Source organism: Nelusetta ayraudi, unplaced genomic scaffold, assembly GCF_046127955.1.
Source record: "Nelusetta ayraudi isolate G7.1 ecotype Tasmania unplaced genomic scaffold, CSIRO-AGI_Nayr_v1 ptg000034l, whole genome shotgun sequence".
In the NCBI taxonomy this organism is placed as follows: domain Eukaryota; kingdom Metazoa; phylum Chordata; class Actinopteri; order Tetraodontiformes; family Monacanthidae; genus Nelusetta; species Nelusetta ayraudi.
The window spans coordinates 5,287,501-5,305,000 of NW_027466084.1; the positions used below are offsets into that span (position 1 = coordinate 5,287,501).

The 17,500-nt window shown below is 41.3% G+C and overlaps 3 protein-coding genes across 5 annotated transcripts in view; 1 reads left to right on the forward strand and 2 right to left on the reverse strand.

Moving 5' to 3' along the window:
* prmt1 (protein arginine methyltransferase 1) overlaps nt 1-5,464 on the reverse strand; it is a 6,848-nt gene extending 1,384 nt beyond the window's left edge. For both annotated transcript variants that reach the window (XM_076032661.1, XM_076032660.1), the window contains exons 1-8: nt 5,320-5,464; nt 4,600-4,707; nt 4,333-4,488; nt 3,673-3,736; nt 3,445-3,587; nt 2,763-2,850; nt 2,170-2,285; nt 1,268-1,418 (exon numbers count right to left, since the gene is read on the reverse strand). In XM_076032661.1, the coding sequence (XP_075888776.1) occupies nt 1,268-1,418; nt 2,170-2,285; nt 2,763-2,850; nt 3,445-3,587; nt 3,673-3,736; nt 4,333-4,488; nt 4,600-4,707; nt 5,320-5,346 (853 nt within the window). In that variant the 5' untranslated portion in view covers nt 5,347-5,464. The remainder of the gene's footprint in view (nt 1-1,267; nt 1,419-2,169; nt 2,286-2,762; nt 2,851-3,444; nt 3,588-3,672; nt 3,737-4,332; nt 4,489-4,599; nt 4,708-5,319) is intronic.
* The window catches only part of rcn3 (reticulocalbin 3, EF-hand calcium binding domain), a 107,161-nt gene that overhangs the window by 81,227 nt on the left and 8,434 nt on the right, over nt 1-17,500 (forward strand). For both annotated transcript variants that reach the window (XM_076032669.1, XM_076032670.1), the window contains exon 2: nt 17,080-17,097. The gene's annotated coding sequence lies outside the window, so the exon portion shown is untranslated. The remainder of the gene's footprint in view (nt 1-17,079; nt 17,098-17,500) is intronic.
* prrg2 (proline rich Gla (G-carboxyglutamic acid) 2) lies at nt 7,325-15,637 on the reverse strand. The gene is made up of 7 exons (XM_076032672.1): nt 15,415-15,637; nt 15,217-15,312; nt 14,395-14,564; nt 13,173-13,209; nt 10,121-10,247; nt 9,732-9,875; nt 7,325-7,712 (listed from the first exon to the last, which is right to left on the reverse strand). The coding sequence occupies exons 2-7, from the start codon at nt 15,296-15,298 to the stop codon at nt 7,670-7,672; spliced, it is 603 nt and encodes a 200-aa protein (XP_075888787.1). The 5' UTR covers nt 15,299-15,312; nt 15,415-15,637; the 3' UTR covers nt 7,325-7,669.

Below are 17,500 nucleotides of genomic sequence, written 5' to 3' on the forward strand. Positions count from 1 at the left end.
TTTATAGGCTTTGATGAGACAAACGCATGGAAACAGCTCACTTTCAGTTTGTTGATTTTTTAAAAAAATTAGAACATATGAAATGTTCGTCTCAAAGAGAGGAATGCTTGGGTTCTCGTCCCAGGTCTCTACGACTTTCCTAGGGGGCGCAACAGCCATTTAAGTTTGTTTTTTCAGGTCTCTGCCTGTAGGGGGCACTATTGGGCGTATTTTTTAAAAACATTTTTTTGTAAGGAATAACATTTTGGGAAGTTCTGACCTGCATAAAAAATTTGGTGAGGAGCATGGGAAGGGCATCAAAATGGGGATGAAAAATTATTAAAAAAACACGTTCAATTTGGCGAGCCGTAAAATGAAAACGTTCTGAAGTTAACGATTTCTGTAACTTTTTGTCAGGAAGGTCACGTCTCTGTCATACTCCAATTTTAAGCCTGTAGCATTTACTTTATTTAGCTCACTACCGGTTTGTCCCATGTCTCTACGACCTTCTTAGAAGGCGCTTTGGCGATTTTAGTGTTTGTGTCTATGTAGGGGGCGCTATTGAGCAGATTTATACAGGTTTTTTTTTATTTAATAGATTAAATTTTTCAACAGTTCTGACGTGCGTGCAAAATTTGGTGCAAATCGAACGATGTTCAGAAATAAAAAAAAATATAAAAATAAACTGAGCAAAACCAACAGGGTCTTTCGAGCTTGTGAAAGACCCTGTTGGTTTCGAACTGCTCTTCCGCTGGCTCAGTCCCTAACAATATGTACATTTCTGGAAACAGAACTGTTCTTGGTTTTTATTTTGTATAATAGCAGTGATCTCTTGGCATTTGGTTCGGACAAATCTACAGGTACAATTTGTTGAGTGCAGTTTTTCTTACTTCCAGGTGTGGACAAACTACACGGTGAATCTAAATTTAAAAATTAATTAAATAATAAGTTATCGGTTATTGGTCTAAAAAAGTAGGAACTTTTCGGTATCGGCTTGGAAAAAAAACAAAAAAACAAAAACCCACATATGGTGCATCCCTCATTAAAACAACCTAAACCAGGCGACCACATTGACATGAAAGTTTCTCATCAAAAAGTGAGATTTTCTCTTGTGAGGGAAATAGAGGTGTGACTTTATATCTCTCCAGCAAACCGAAGAACTAAGAACAACTTCACCGATCCACACTGGGAGGGATTAGCATCATGAATTATTTACGCATCCGTGTAAGCGTTTAAACACATATAAATACGTGTTTAAGCTGTGTTGGAGTGAGTTGACTGCACTCACTGGTGGAGAAGCCGGTCCTCTTGTGGCAGCGGGTAAACTCGATGTTGAAGTAGGTGACCAGGGCGTGGATGTAATCGTTCCTCTTCACCTGCAGGCAGAAGGGCGAGGTGAAGCTCAGGTCCTCCAGCTTCACTGTGTAGATATCCACCTCCTGGAGAACACAAGAGAGCACACGATTCCACAACGATATTAGTCACCTGCTCAGAATGATGAGCAGTGGTGGTGCCAACGGCAACAAACAACATTCACAGTCAAGAAAGACAGAGCAGCCTGAACGAGGGAGGTCTCCATCACATTTTCTTTGGTCCCGATCCAATCTTGATTTTTTATTTTATTTTATTTTTTAAATTTTGAGTTTCACTGAATCAGTAACGTCAGTTACAGTAAAAAAAAAAAGAAAAAAGAAAAAAGACTAGAACCATATACAGTATAAATACAATAAAATAAACCAGCTTTTGATTCGGTAGCAGCGCTGTATTCCTTTAATTCGGCTTCCTTTTTCTTGAGATACCGAATTAAATGAGTTGTGTTATAGGAAGCTCTGATGCTGCCACCACATGAAACCATCAGCTTGCAGGCTTTGCATTTCGCTGCGGGTCTGCATTCGTGCGGATGTTCACACACACACATGTATATATATATATGTGTATTAATGTGTATTAATTTTATTTTCTGAGCAAAGAGTGCAGTCATCACCAAGCTCTGAAGACGCTGAAAATGAATGTACTTATTTGATGTTACATTTTAATAATAATTATTTTATTTATATATGGTTCTAGTCTTTTTTTTTTTTTTTTTTTTACTGAGCAGCGTGTTAAACTTGAGCTGCCACATTGTTTACAAGTTCATTTTGTATCAGTGGTTTACTGTAACTGAACACACACACACACGGTCCAGCCCACCTTGATGAGACAGGCGCTGCTGACCAGCTGTTTGGGGTCGACCACATCCACCAGCGGCTCCTTGATTGCCACCTCCTTGATGCAAGACATGTCGAAGCCGTACACGCTCTCCCACCCTGCAGCCACACAGAAGGGGGAGGTGCAGGTCAGAGTGAGAAAACACGTTTTTAACAACCTGAGGAGAAACAATAACTCCACATATTTAGTTTGAATGGCAAACTAGCAGCTGGTGACACAAACACCTGCTTTGTCCCTGCTGCTCTACCAGGCTCTGCACCAGGCTCTCATTGAACATCAGCAGTGGGGTGTTTTGTCAGTAGGAGGCGCTGTGGAGCAGCTAGACTCTTCGTTTTTTTTCATAAGAGCTCAATTTCTTTGCAGCCTCGACATGTGGGCAAGATTTGGCGAGTCTCAGTTCAGGGGTTGAAGAGTGAGTCCTCTAGTGGTCCAATGTGACACTGCACCACTCATTTATTCAAGAGTGAAGGTTTTGTGTAAATGTGATTGGTGATTGATGTGGAACCAATAAGCACAGAAGCCCAGCACACTTATTAACGGGGGGAGCAAAAAGAGCGATACAGGAGCTCACTCACAGTGGATTTTATAGTCCTTGTACTGTCGATCTTCAATAGCCGTGACGTAGAGAGTCGCCCTGTCTGGGAAAATCAGTCCGTCGGGTTTCTGTCAGAGGGGCCAATCAGAGAGAGCTGTTATGAACATGTAAAAAATAAAATAAAATAATAAAAACAGATCTTGATATAGTGAATTCCCATAGAGGATTGCAAAAGACAAACAAAAGGTTTTTAAAACATGGAAAATTAAATACAAGTTTTAGAAAAGTACAAAGTTAAAAGATTAAAAAAAAGTGTCAAGTACAGCTAAGGCTGTTTGAAGTGTTATGCAATATAATAGTAGGAGTAATAGTAACAATGATCATAACAGTGCAATAGTGCAGTATAATTTAGCAAACGTATATAGAATTAGTTGCATGATTTTTGAAATGTGATATATAATACAATATAAAAAGTAATATAATAATTACAAAAAGATACACAACAATATAGTATAGTAACTTTAGATGAATCTACATGATTATGATGCAGTATAGTGCAAGTGATCCTGGATGATGGGCCTTTACATTCAAAGTTGTCCAGAGAATCAACTTTACCATCATTGGTGTTTCTATACAAACTGGAGGATCGGGGGCCATCGCTACACTGGGGGTGATGGCGAGGGGCCCATGCTGAGGACAAGGGAAGATAAACAGATAGGTACCAGCCACTTGTCGCGGGCGTAGATGACGGTGTTGAGCATGGACTCATAGAAGAGGCAGTAGCCCATCCACTCTGAGATGATGATGTCCACCCCCTCCACCGGCAGCTCCACCTCCTCCACCTTCCCTTTGATGATGGTCACCACTGGAGGAACCACACAATTAAACGTCTCGACATATAACGGACCAATTGAATGTTTTTTTTTTTTTTCAGAAGAGCCGTGACTCACCATCATCCAGCTTGTTGGCCTTCACAATCTTCACAGCGTAGTCAGAGATGCTGCTGCACTCAATCTGTCGAGACAAACGGGGACAAAGTGAACCTCTCCTCGGTGATGCTCATCACCATCTGAATCCGAGACTCTGAATCAGAACAATCAGAATCAATGAGGATGTTCTGGATGGTTTTCGCAGAAGAGATGGTATTTACTCCCCCCTACTGGAACAGATCAGTAACAATCAATCAATCTTTTGGCCGGTCCCTCGTGTGGCTAAAAAGGCTAAATTGAAATGAACATGTGAATGAACGACAATTTGCCACCATGTGTTCTCTGTGCATGTATACATAAATAAAAACGTATGCGACTAATGCAAAAACAGTCAACATGTCGTGATTCTTGAAAGCAAACGGCAATCTCCAGATGGGAATTTGAACACACAATCCTAACACCCACTCCCTCACCCCCCCCCCCCCCCTCCCTACCTCACCCCGATGACCATCTTGGCTCCTCATTGACTTGCTAACTCACCCCGATGCTGGTCTTGGCCCCTAATTGACTCAGTGACTCGGTGGTGATTCCCTGACTGATTCGTTCACTCACCCCGAGTACTGTCGTGACTCCTCACTCACTGGCTCCCTACCTCTCTGACTCAGTGACTCAGTGACTCACCCCAATCACCATCTTGGCCCCGGCCTTGGCAGCGAACATGCAGAGGATGCCGGTTCCACTTCCCACGTCCAGCACCACTTTGTCCTTGAACAGGTGCTTGTTGTGGAACATAGAATTGCGATAGGTGAGGGTGCGCACCTCGTCTTTCAGCATCTCCTGAAGGTTGTGGGAGGGGGGTGGGGGATGGGGGGGACAACAGTCAGAGACCGCAGACATCCTCAGTGTGTCCTGAAGGATCACTACTTTACCACTGCCAGGGGGAGCTACCTCGTGGATGCCAAAGTGAGCGTAGGAGTCAAAGTAGTAGTCCTTGGAGGTCATGTCCTCTGCAGCAGGTCTGGTAGTAGAGGAGCCGCCCTCCCCAACTTGAGACACCTGGAGACCACCAGACACAAACAGCTATTTCATATGGTTTTACAGTACAAAAATAGAAGTTTTTTGATAGAACTAGTACTTTGATCCTGGTCATACAAAATACTACAATACCATTATATTATTCCTCAACAGCCGATGGCGGCGCTGTGATGCTCCAGTAGCAACACATGATGAACAATAGAACAAGACGAGGTGCGGCGGGTTCCACCTCCATGCTAGCTAGCTCAGCTAGCTAACTAACTGAGCTAGCAGGACCTCTCGGCAGCGGGAACGTCCACGCGGCCTCACGTGAAGCTGCGGCTGCCGGCAGCGGTTCATCAGTGGAACAGCCGCCGTGGAGCTGCTGAACCAAATACTCACTCTCAGACTCACTCCGTCGCTGATTCAGGAGGAAATTATTCACTGAAACCCGTGACGTGCTTAACAAATAAAATGTTGCGCTGAAACGAACTAAATGCCGCCAAAAGCGCGGTTGGATGAAAGAAAAACGGCGGGACCAGATGAGCGCCACCGTCTGGTGGGACAGAGGATAAAACCTCCGAAATGAGGAACATATCTACCAAATGATAACAATTGAAGTTGAAAGACGGCGAGACAGAGCAGAAAACTCACCTCCATCCTCTCCGCGACAGCAGCCATTTCATCCACCAGCACGAGTCTGTTCTTCTTCTTCTTCCGCCTCCTCTTCTCTTTCTCCTTCTTCTACTTTTACTCCCTGTGTTACTAGCGGGGCATGTCGCCACCTACTGAGCCGGAGTGTGTAAGACTGTGGCAGCGCCCCCCACCCCGCAACCCTTCTCCCCGCCCGCGCATGCGCCGAGAGGTTTTTTGACTTCCGTATTATGTGGCCCACAGAGCCTGCAGGGTTTTTTTTTGTTTTGTTTTGTTTTGTAAATCAATACATTTCAACATAGCAACAAGAATTAACGTAACGTCAGGGGGTTGTATGTATGTATGTATGTATATATATATATATATATATATATATATATATATATATATATATATATATATATATACATATATATATATATATATATATATATATATATATATATATATATATATATATATATATATATATATATATATATATATATATGTATATATATATATATATATATTTATTAACTTAACATTAACTTAACATTGAAGAAAAAAAATACTTTGGATGGGTAAATTCTGTGGATTATTTTGAAGGATACTTCTTTTACGTATTATGTATTATGTATCATATATCTAGCTGGTGACTTCCAGATCTTCCAGATCTTCCAGATCTTGTTCCCAATCAAGGTTGTTTATGAAGTTATTCCAATAAATGATTACATATGGAATTGATACAATTCCTCTCTGCAATTGTCACACCGTGGTGTGGTTCTGTCTCGTCTTGGGGTTTTGTCACGTCGTTTCCTGTTTTATTTTGACAACCTCTCCAAGGACATGGGCCACCGCAGAGTGGGACCGCGACTCTCCTCTTTGCCGATCACTCCACATAGCACATACCATGCACATTGCAACCAGTGGGACAAAACAAGAAGAGTCTGTGTTCAACAGAGAGGAATTTGAGCTACGAGAGAGGAATCCTCTCCATATTCACCAGTACGTGACCTAAAATACTCACAAAATAAAGCGCATCCACTCCATATTCACCAGTGATATTAGATCTGATATCTCACAAAATAAAACTCAAAAGACCAGCCTGGTAAAGTACCATGGTTTTATGGTTTTGTGTAGTGAAAAGTACTATAGATGTGGGTGAATGAGAGGCCTTTGTAAAGTGCTTTATGTGGTACATTACAACATTGTCAAATCATGGGAGGAAATAGAAATGACATTGTCAATGTAGTGCACTGAATGATAGCCTAATATAAACTTCAACAACACATAAGATACAGCAGAAAAAAACATTTTTGATAAATGTCAAGTGTAACATAGTTGATAAAAAACTGTAGCAATAAAGAAAATTGCATGTTGTTCATTTACTTGGTTGAAACCGAAACGTAGAAATGTCGCTCCACCTCCCTGAGTGTGTGTGTGCTCCCGCGGCCAGGGTATACGAAGCCTAATGGGGGTAACTACCTTGACACGACACCGGCCAGCAGAGTGGATCACATCGGCTGGGACTGGGGTTCGGCGTGTCAACCAGCTGCCCTGTGGGATCAGTGCTGTGGGAGCAACGATGTGACCTCCCTCACAGATCCCCTACTTCCCCCCCCACTCCTGGACACGGCCGACTCGGGGACCGGGGGAAAAGTCCTCCTCCAGACCCCCCACTCATCTGATGCCCGGACGTCCCCATGGATCGGCGCTGCTCCAGTTTTAACCCAGTCTTTTAAGTTGGGTTCCTTTTTTTTTTTAAATTAGCATTTTAGGTCTGTTTTAAAAAAAATAAATAAATAAACACCAGGGTTTAGTGAAGGCGGGCAACAGGAGAACAGTCCGGGAAGCAGTGCTGGAGTTGGCGGGCTGATGAGTTGGCAGGCTGATTGGACCAGGTGAGCACAGCTGTCTGGATGAGATGGGCGTGGTTCTCACAAGGGGGGATTTTTAATATTGCCTTTAAGTTGCTTACTTTTTCCAATGTCTATGTCAATCAATCAATCAATCAATCAAACAATCAAGCAATCAGTTTTTATTTATGAAGCGCTACAGCATATCTGGACGCATCTAAAAGTGCCCAGAAGTTGTGCATTTTCTGGTACAACAGAAGAAAAAATGACAGTGGTGCAGAACTTTTTTTTTTGTTTGGAGCTACATTGGCATTTATGAGTCAGATTTAGTGCCAAGACGATGGGTGGACAACACTATTAAGTACATTTGGTTTTAACAGTAACAGCAAAAAGAACCCAAGCTTTCACACATTTTCACTGTACAAATAATATAACTTCTTGTGCCCAAATCCGATCCCTGAACATTCAGGAAATACCAGAGTGCAAGACATTTTAAAAGGTCCGTCTCTTCTTTATTCATCATCTCCTTGGGCAACGTTCTCCGAGGGAGCACCTCTGTGACCAAAGAAAAGGTGTTTAGCATTTTAGTGCACAATACCGTTGCTGTTTCTGGGTAATAATACCATAGGTATTGTTTTGAACAGAAAAAAAGGAGATGAATTCTCTTTCTTTAAGATGTGCAATGCATGCCTTCTACTTCACTAACAGTGTTACCAATGGTGTCTTCACATATTTTTATTTGATTGTTTTAAAGATATGTAATAGGATGATAGTGTAGTTTCCCAATTTGGGATCAATAAAGTACATCTATTCTATTCTATTCTATGACAGAGTCGTCGAATGAGCCTGCAGCCATCCGGCTCTACAACTGCACTCAATAAAATCATCTTCTCAACCACTTTGCATTTCATATTCATGCAATAAAACACTTATTTATATCAGCATTATGGCGATAACTGTACATAAACCAACTGTTCATAACATATTTCCTTCATACTCTCCTTTCTTCTCACTTACTTATACATATTTTCATTTTTTATTTTATTTTAATTATATATTTAATTATATTTTTCATTCTCTTTGCACTACGTTTTGTTGCTGTAATTATGCAAATTTCCCCAATGTGGGATTAATAAAAGTGTTCTATTTTAGTCTATTATGTTCTATAATTATAAGAGAATTTGTTTTTATTTAGCTAATAGACATTCGAAAACATATAAGAAAAAAATATAATATACACACACACACACACACACACACACACACACACACACACTCCTGATCACAATCTTAAGACCATTTAAGAAATTGCTGCTGCTGCTGGATCTAAACAAGGTTCTAAGTAGAGCTTCAAAATGTAAAAAGTTGAAATGGGAGCAAGAGAAAAAAATTGAGCAGTCAATTTGTTGAAAACAATTTAAGTGAAAAGGCTGTTCATCAGCTCATCAAAGGTTTAGGACCACGGCCTTTAAAAGCAAAACCTGTGCAAAAGTTTGGATTCCATGTCGTTTTCTGTCAAGTTATCACTCTGTCAAGATCTCCTGATGGCAAAAGCAAAAAAGCTCACTGTCTTTGAACGTGGTAGGATTGTCGAGCTGCATAAGTAAGGCCTCTCACAACGTGCCATCGCTGCTGAGGTTGGACAGTAAGACAGTCATTTTTTATTTTTTTAAAAGATCCTGAGGGTAATTGAACCAAAAAAAGTCAAATGGTAGACCCAAAACAATTTCACTGGCGCTGAGCCAGAGGATCAAAAAGGCTGTCCGTCAAGATACGGAACGATCCTCGAGCCAGATTAAGGCCATTACTGGTGCTGGCTGCAGCACAATTACCATCAGACAGCATCTGCGAGGGAAGTGCTTCAAAAACAAAAAACATCTTCAAAAGCCATGTCTCCTTCAACGCCACAAAATTGCCTGTTTGGACTTTGCAAGGGAGCACCAAACATAGGAAGAAAGTTTAATTCTCTGATGAGAATACAATTTAAACTTGATGGTCCTGGTGGCTTCTAACGTTACTGGCATGACAAGGAGATGCCACCTGAAATGTTCTCTACGGGACACAGCGGAGGGGGCGCCATCATAATCTGAGAACATTTGGGGATGGATGGCAAGGGAAGTTTACAGAAATGGACATCAGTTCTAGACATTGGATGCCCTTCGTGAAGCCATCTTCACCGCTTGGCACAACCTTCCCACAAACCTTCTAAACACACTTGCATCAAGCATGCCAAAATGATTTTCAACAAGTTATCAACAAGAATGGTGGAGCTACTCATACTGAGTGTTTTCTAAACCCTTTAATTTCTTGTTTTGAGAGGGTTTAGGGTTTTTTTTGCGCCATGTTCTTAAACTTTTGATCAGCTGATGAACAGCCTATTTCAGTTAAATTGTTGTTTTCAATAAATTGCTTGCTCAAAATCTTTGGTCTCTTGCTCCCAGTTCTTCTTTTTGCATTTTCTTAACTGGTCTTAAGCTTTTGATCAGGAGTGTATCTTATAAGAAAAGAGTATCTCTGCATGAGAGTGTAATTTGATTATCCACTATGTATTTGTTCAAATGAGTGTTCACCTACGTGGAGTATGGGGGAGGTGGAGCGTCATGCTGCCCACTTGAGTTCAGAGCGTCATTGTAACTTGGCAGCCCTGGGGCAGTGCCACCAGCGAGGGGTGCTAGTTCCACAAGTGGATGCCCATCTGCTGTCATCCTGACAGGAGCTCTAAATCGGCACAATGAATATATAATTAAATAAATACATCCGTACAATAAAATTACAGGACATCCAAAATCTATGATACTTGGTTTGCAGTTTTTAATGTATTACATTGGTGAAATTGTGGGCAAGGCGTTACTGCATTAGAGCTAGTAGCCATCAATAGTTATTTTAATAATAATGATAATTTGGTCAGGCAGTTAACCCACCCAAATAACAAACAAAGATGTATAGTATAACAATAAACTTACTGCGGTGGTCTGGACCCTCCCTTTATCCTGTTTTTGTAACAATACACTCCCAGTACACTTGCAATAGCAGCAGACACTAGTACAGCGATGATTCCTGCCACCAGTCCTGAAACATCCACTTTGGGTGCTTTAGAGAAAAACATGATGTTAAACCATTGCTTCTGAGACAGTCCCCACCATCAACCAGTCCAATATTTACTCACCAACCACTGGTATCATATCTCAAAAATGATCTCACTCATCTACTTACTGTCTAGTCTTTTTCTAGTTACACTATTCAGGTTTTGTGGCTTACAGCAGTTGTTTCAAGAAGAGACGCCCTCTATCCTTGACATAGTGAGACCAGATAGTCTGAAACGCCCTTGCAAAGGGCCCCTGACAGAATCGGGACTGTTTCTCCTAAATTCGACATTCAACTACCGACAATCTCAAAGTTGTTTGTGACTGCATGAAAATTTACATGCAATTCAGGGAGTATTTTGATTTTCAAAGAGTTACCCTGGGGAATCCAATATCAGCACACACCTTTTTCTCTCCTTCAATGTGGGACCGCACCTTTCAGGTGTAGCAAAGACAGGGGCTGAAAAGTTTTAACAACCTCTTTTGTAAATAAGTTTTCATCTTTTTTACAGTTGTCTGTTAAATACGGCTGTGGATCTTGTAGGGCTGTCCTCGTCAACACGTCTCTGCGACATTGCGTGGATATTGGTGGCCATTCCGCTGGAGTGGCAGACAGGGGTAGTGTTTCCAATCTTGAAAAAGGGGCAACAGAGGGTGTGGTTCACCTATCGAGAATTACACTCCTCAGCCTCGCCGGTAAAGTCTTCTCAGGGGGTGCTGGAGAGGAGGGTCCGATCGATTGTTGAGCATTGAATAGAGGAGGAACAATGTGGTTTTCGTCTTTGCCATGGAACAGTGGACAAGCTCTTTACTTTCTTTAGGGTCCTGGAGAGTGCATGAAGCTTGCCCAACCAGTTCATGTCTTTTTACGACCATGCACCGCAGGGGATCCTGTGGGGAGAACTTCGAACTTAGCCGCCTCTTTGGAGCCATCCCAACCTTTACAGACGGAGTTAGAGTCTGGTACGCATGGGTGGTAGTGAGTCTATATGTGTGGGTGGTAGTAAGTCCAGTTTTTGGTGGGAATTGGCCTAGGTAGTAGGGGTCCAGTTTGTTAACCTGAGGATCCGATCTGTGTTGTTTGTGGACGATGTGGTACTATTGGCTTCATCGGGCACAGACCTGCAGCTTTTACTGGAACAGTTTGCAGTCAAGTGTGAAGCGGCTAGGATAAAGGTGCCTACACACTGAACGCGTCAAGCGCAGGGGGGCGTCAGCGCAGCCATTCATTGTGTATGTGCGACGTCGGCGCAAGAGCGCAACGCCGCGCAGAGAGCAGTGCGTCGCGCAAGGGTGGCGTTTGACGCCTTGACACCGTGACGCCCGATTTAAAACATTTTTAAATCAAGTGTCAATGCGCTGTGACGACATCTAGGCGCGGCCAATAGGAGAGCAGCCGGCTTCGGGGGGAAAAAGTGTCCAGATGCAGAGCACGGCACCAGTTGTTAAATATGTGTTAAAACTTCTCTACATCGAACTGTGCCTGACAATATATGAACATAAAGTTGTTGTTTTTTCATATACATCCGGGTCGGGACATTATTGCGTTGATTCGTATTTTATTTTATACTCGTCTAGAGTCTAGACTACACAGAACGTACTTTGCACGGGTTTTTGGCAAAAGATTGATAGCGAAGCACTGAGTAGCAAGCGGGAGGATGTTGTGTGCAAACGGTGGGACAACGAGATTTCGTTCCACCGCAGTTCTTCAAGCCTCCGGTGCCACCTGAATGCAAAACACGTAGCACCTAGTACGATCACCGGAGGTAACGAGAACGTCAGTGCGCCGAAACCAAGCAGAGTTGCCAACCAGATGCATATTTTTAAGCTAGTCTTGAGTCCCAGTACTCGGTGTCATATCAAATGTTACACTCGGGACACTGCGAGAAAAGTTTTTCTTTCGTTTTTCCTCACTACTGCTCTATCGCGAACTGGCGCCCTGCTCTGCATCGGGCCACTTTTTTCAGAACCGGCTGCTCTCCTACTGGATGCGCAGAGGTGTCGTCACAGGGCGTTGACGCCAGGTCTGCGCCTGCTTGCGCCATACCGCGCGTCAGACCGCGTCAAAAACGCGTTCAGTGTGTAGGCATCTTCAGGATAACCATCTCCATATCTGAGGCCATGGTGCTCACTTGGGAAAGGGTGGGATTCTCATTCCGGGACGAGAGGGAAGTCTTACCGCAGTGGGAGGAGTTGAAGTATCTCAGTGTCTCATTCACGAGAAGGGGTCGAATAGAAAGGGAGATTGACAAACAAATTGGGCCAGCTTGAGCGGTGGTGCGGAAGCTACACTATTCCATCATGGCGAAAAAGGAGCTGAGTCACAAGGTGAAGCTTTAGATAGATCGGTCGAGCTACTGCTCGACTCTCTCCTATACTCTGGACTGAACGCAGCAGGTCATGGATACAAGTGACCAAAATGAGTTTCCATCGCTGGGTGACTGCCTTCTCCCTTAGAGATCAGGTGAGAAGTTTGGTCAAGGGAGGAACTTGGAGGAGAGCCACTGCTCCACTGCATCGAAAGGAACCAGTTGAGGTGGTTTAGGTCTCTGGTTGGCGGGGTATCTTGCATACCCAAGCGGAAGAATGCCCAGGCAGCGTCTCGTTTTCGAGGAGGTCCTTGAGGTGCCCTCGGAACAGCTGGTGGAAATGGCTGGCAAGAGGGTGGTTTGGGTTTCCCTGTTAAGGACACTGCCCCAGTGACTTGGACCCAAATAAGGTGTAGATGACAACGTAAGAGAGAAATAAAAAGTTTGTCTTCATCTCCACTTGGATAAGGCCAAGTTTATAGTCGCCAAGTTTAAGTTTGTAGTTCGTAAGTTAGGTACCTAGGAAACCATTACACTTTTAATAGAATGAATGTTTTTCTTTTATCTTTCCAATTTGGCATGAAAACACAAACCAAAACCCTTAGCAAAATGAAAAGTATTACCTTCACTTGTCTGTTTGTAATTTTCCCAAAATTTTTCCTAAAACAGATAAAAGTGATTTTAAACATGGTTAGTAACATTTTAATACACTATCAAGAACAACATTTTATTTTAAAACCTGAGGTTCTGAGGACAGTCTGGATTTCTTTTCACAAGACAAGACAATCTTGCAATGTTGCATTGTCACATCACTCATTTTGTTTGAATGTTGCCAAAAGCAATTTCAATCTCTCTCCATGGTTATTGGCGTTGGCTGATTGAAACGCTCTCACCCATCCCGACTCTAAGCTACTTGGACCCAGAGGTGTTTGTGACTATGACACCTGTTGTGCATTGATTTAATTAATGCAACAGGATAACTCAAATGTTTGAATGCATGTAAATACACAGTCTCAGTTGAGAGAAAAAGAAAAAAAACACTAAATGTCTTGTCCATTCTACGACATCTACAATAGTCTTGCTTTCATTTCAGCTCATGTTTTTAATGATGATTAATCATATACCACAGAGTGAAATGTCTCAGCTATGCCTTTAGCCAGTCATCGCATGGTAGACTCTAGCCAGCCCTCTACATCCAGATCATTTACATCATCCCCTTCCACTAACGGGGATATTTATGTATTTTGCCACAAAGTAACTGTTGAATCATTTCAGTCTCCAATCGGATAAACAAACAGCCAGTTGGTAGTGGCTCTATATCCTTGGCAGAAGACCTCATTAAGTTCTTCAACTACCATTGGAACTCAAGCACCTGGACAAGGGGGATAGTTAACGAAAACTGCTGACTAAAGTTTAGGAAGAAGGCAGTGTCGGCCAGAATTCATGGTGGACAAAGAACACTTAAAAAAGTACCTTGACTATTCATACATGCTCCACACGGACCCCAACAAATACACAAATAATTGATATGTCCATCATTGTTTATTTTATGTCTCAGTTCCTGTTCTTCAAGAGGTCCTTTCAACACTGCAAACGGTATAAGGATTCCTGTGAATAACAACTATGTTATTCCCCTGAACGTGTGACAGCACCTAAAGTTCACTACTCATCATGAGAGGGTGACCAGAGTGCATGTGACATGAGGAAAGAAAATGTAGATGTATTTGAAATGCACCATAAATTCAACTCTGTTTAATCATACGTTGGTATCAAAAAGGGTGGGAGAAGTGAAAAATGTAAAAAAAAAAAACATTTCAGGTGGTGAGAAAACACGAGCTGAATTACCGTGCTGATGTTGTCTTCAAATACTTCTCTTGCTTCCTCGTAGCTGCAGATCTCCTCCACACACTCTCTCTCCAGACTGTCGGCGACCACCAGCTCAAAGTCCCAGCTATTATAGAGTAGGGAACGGGACAGGAAGGAGACTGCTGACTTCTCTTCCACCAGCACTGGATCTGCACAAGTCACGCAGCCATTTTGTTCTCACTCAGTGACACCAACACAAGCACACCATGAAGAAAGTGTGTCAAAAATTCTCGTTTTCAAATACTAATATTTATACTTGTTAGTAGTATTACTTAGTTAGTACTACTTACTTGTTAGTGGCAGTAACCTTGGTAATATTTTTTCTGAACAAAACTAATACCAATTGTTTTGTTATTAGTGTTGGTGTGTTTGTGTTTGTTTGTTTGTTTGTTTGTTTGTTTGTTTGTTTGTTTGAGAGAGAGAGAGAGAGAGAGAGAGAGAGAGATTCTGAGCCTCTAAAGTGGTGCAATCAGAGTTATGCAACACGTGTGTGTGTGTGTTACAATTCAAATAACATGTCATGTCTTTAAGACTCCCTCATACCCAAATGTAAACATAGTAATACTGTACAAACTACACATTACTGTGTACTGTACTAGGGTTTGAGGATTAATTTATGGACTAGAAAATAATTCAATTTTTTTTTAAATGCAAAAAACTGACAAAAACTGACATGAAACGAGTAAATTTGACTTTTAAGATGTCCATATTTGTTACAATTTGATTTTTTTTCCTTCTTTTTTTTTTGTACTGGACATTTGTGAATGAATTAAACTTTTGAAGTGGAAGAGTATTTTTTACCTGAAAAATATCTGTTGATGGAAAAGCAGTTGGCCAGCTGCACCAGGCAGAACACCTGGATCCAGGTCATGGGAAAGGCCATGAAGGTGAAGTCAACTGTTTAGAAAATAAGTGTATAAGATTCAGTTTAACAAAGAATAAGAAGAAAAACTGTCTCTTCCGGTTCCTCTGTATTTGCAGTGAAAGTTAAGTCTGTACCTGTGCTGGCTCGTTGTCCACTTCACTTCAGTGTAGTTTATCAGCCCTTAAGTTACAAAAAGGGCCGACAAGAAAATAAAAATAAAAAAGCAAAGCACAAAGCAAAGAAAAAAACACTTTTCAGAATTCACAAAGACAGATAAGTACAAGCTTGAATCTTTTGGTTATAACCAGAAGGGTGTTGCGCTGAAAGAGCACATTAGAAACCTGTTGGGCAGCATTCCGTGGCTAGGGCGGGACCTCCGCACACCTGTTGCTCTGTCTGTCTCCTGTCAACTACCCTTCAGGGTTTTATCTTTAGGTATTGCATGCAATTCTTGACTTGACTTTTATTGATTGATTGATTGATTCATTCATTTTGATTTATGTAGTGATTCCTTTATTAATTTATATATTTGTTTGAAGCACTGTAGAATATGCTTGTATTTGACGGTGACAGACGTGTTTTGTAGGACAGATGTAAGCATATTTTTGGCATTTTGTACATTTTCTTCAAGTGGGATTATCTTGCTGATTTACCCATTTATTAATTTCTTGATTGATTGATTGATTGATTTGCTTTTAAGCGGTGATTTTTTATAAGCACTTTAAAATTTGTATTGAGATTGACAGTCAGAATTGTACAATTTTAACATGTATATTGGTATTCTTCTATTATTATTATTATTATTATTATTATTATTATTATTATTATTATTATTATTATTATTATTATTATTTGTAGTGAAGAGTCAAGGGAAGAGGAGGAAGAGAAGGTAGAAGAGGAGGAGGAGGAAGAGGAAGAGGTGGAGAAAGAGGAGGAAGAGGTGGATCCCTCCGACTGCAAGGCATAAATATGAGTAACTGCAGGTGTGTCTTCCTCTCTACACCTGCAGCCATCCACCAAACCAGCATTGTTTGGCATTGTGTTGTTTAAGACAAAAAACAACAACAACAAAAAAAAGTGAATCTGTGAAACAACTCATGTCAGCCACACATTCACCGAAATTAAACAACTTCAAATACATCCTGAACTCTGAGGCTCTTGGTGTCTGACCGCACTCCCATTTTGTTCGCCAACCTATGTTTTCACCACCATAACTAAAGTAAAATTTAACATTATTATTATGCAAATTACATTTTGCAAAAGAATAAGCTATGTGTATTTATTTTCCTTTCGTGCATTTCATGTCTTTTCTTAAACTTTCTTTTGTTCTCTTTATAGTCCAGTGTGTAGATAAATGAGGTGTCAATCTAAGCTGCTCCGATTTTAGCTGTGCTGTTCCAGTAATTTATTATGATTAAAAAAAAAAACAATAATAATAATACTAATAATTTTTTGCTCTATAGTATTTTTTTTGTAATGTCTTTCTTTAAAAAAAAAAATAAATCTAATTTTCTAATCTATTGTTTTATGCGTGAAAACTACGTCACAGTACGAATATTAGGGGGTGGGGTCCGACTACGCCCATCACAGCCTACGCACTGGAATGACAACGTGGCGGTGGACAGCAAATAGGAACGTCACGTCAAACACGTCTCAATTCTGATTGGACGGAGCGCCGCTTTCTCACCGTTGATTGGCTGGCTTGCTGTCAAGGTCCCGCCTTCTTCCAGCGACGCCACATACCGTCGCCAACACAGACCAGGCTGCTGCTGCTACAATTGCTGTTGCTGCAGGGTTTTGAAGTTTCCAAATATCTGGTGAGATACTTTTTTTTCTTTTCTTAAATTAATATCATTATTGTTGTTGTTCTTAAATTCTTTCCGATGCTAAGACTCATCAACAAAAGAGCGGATACTGACAGCACACACCATTAGTTTCATGGTCTTAAATCCGTCAGTTACTTCACTGTGATCCATCTTTTTTATTTATTTATTTATTTTTTTAAGCTAAGCTTTATTTAATAAAAAAAACACACAAATAAAACAACAAACCAACAGGGGGGTGGGGGGCTCTCACTGTTGTTTCTCATGTAATTCTCATCGCGTAGTTTCCCAATTAGGGATCGATAAAATACATATATTCTACTCTGTTCTGTTCTATTCTATTCTATTACGTTACTTTTGGTCCTCTTTCTTTTAATTTAAGTCGAACACAAATACA

Coding starts and splice junctions, on each gene's coding strand:
- prrg2 (XM_076032672.1), bottom strand. CDS start 15,298: ATGGCCTTTCCCATGACCTGGATCCAGGTGTTCTGCCTGGTGCAGCTG. Junction 9,876..10,120: donor GGAGGGTCCAGACCACCGCA/GTAAGTTTATTG, acceptor GTGCCGATTTAG/AGCTCCTGTCAGGATGACAG. Junction 7,713..9,731: donor CCACCTCCCCCATACTCCAC/GTAGGTGAACAC, acceptor CTTTGGTCACAG/AGGTGCTCCCTCGGAGAACG.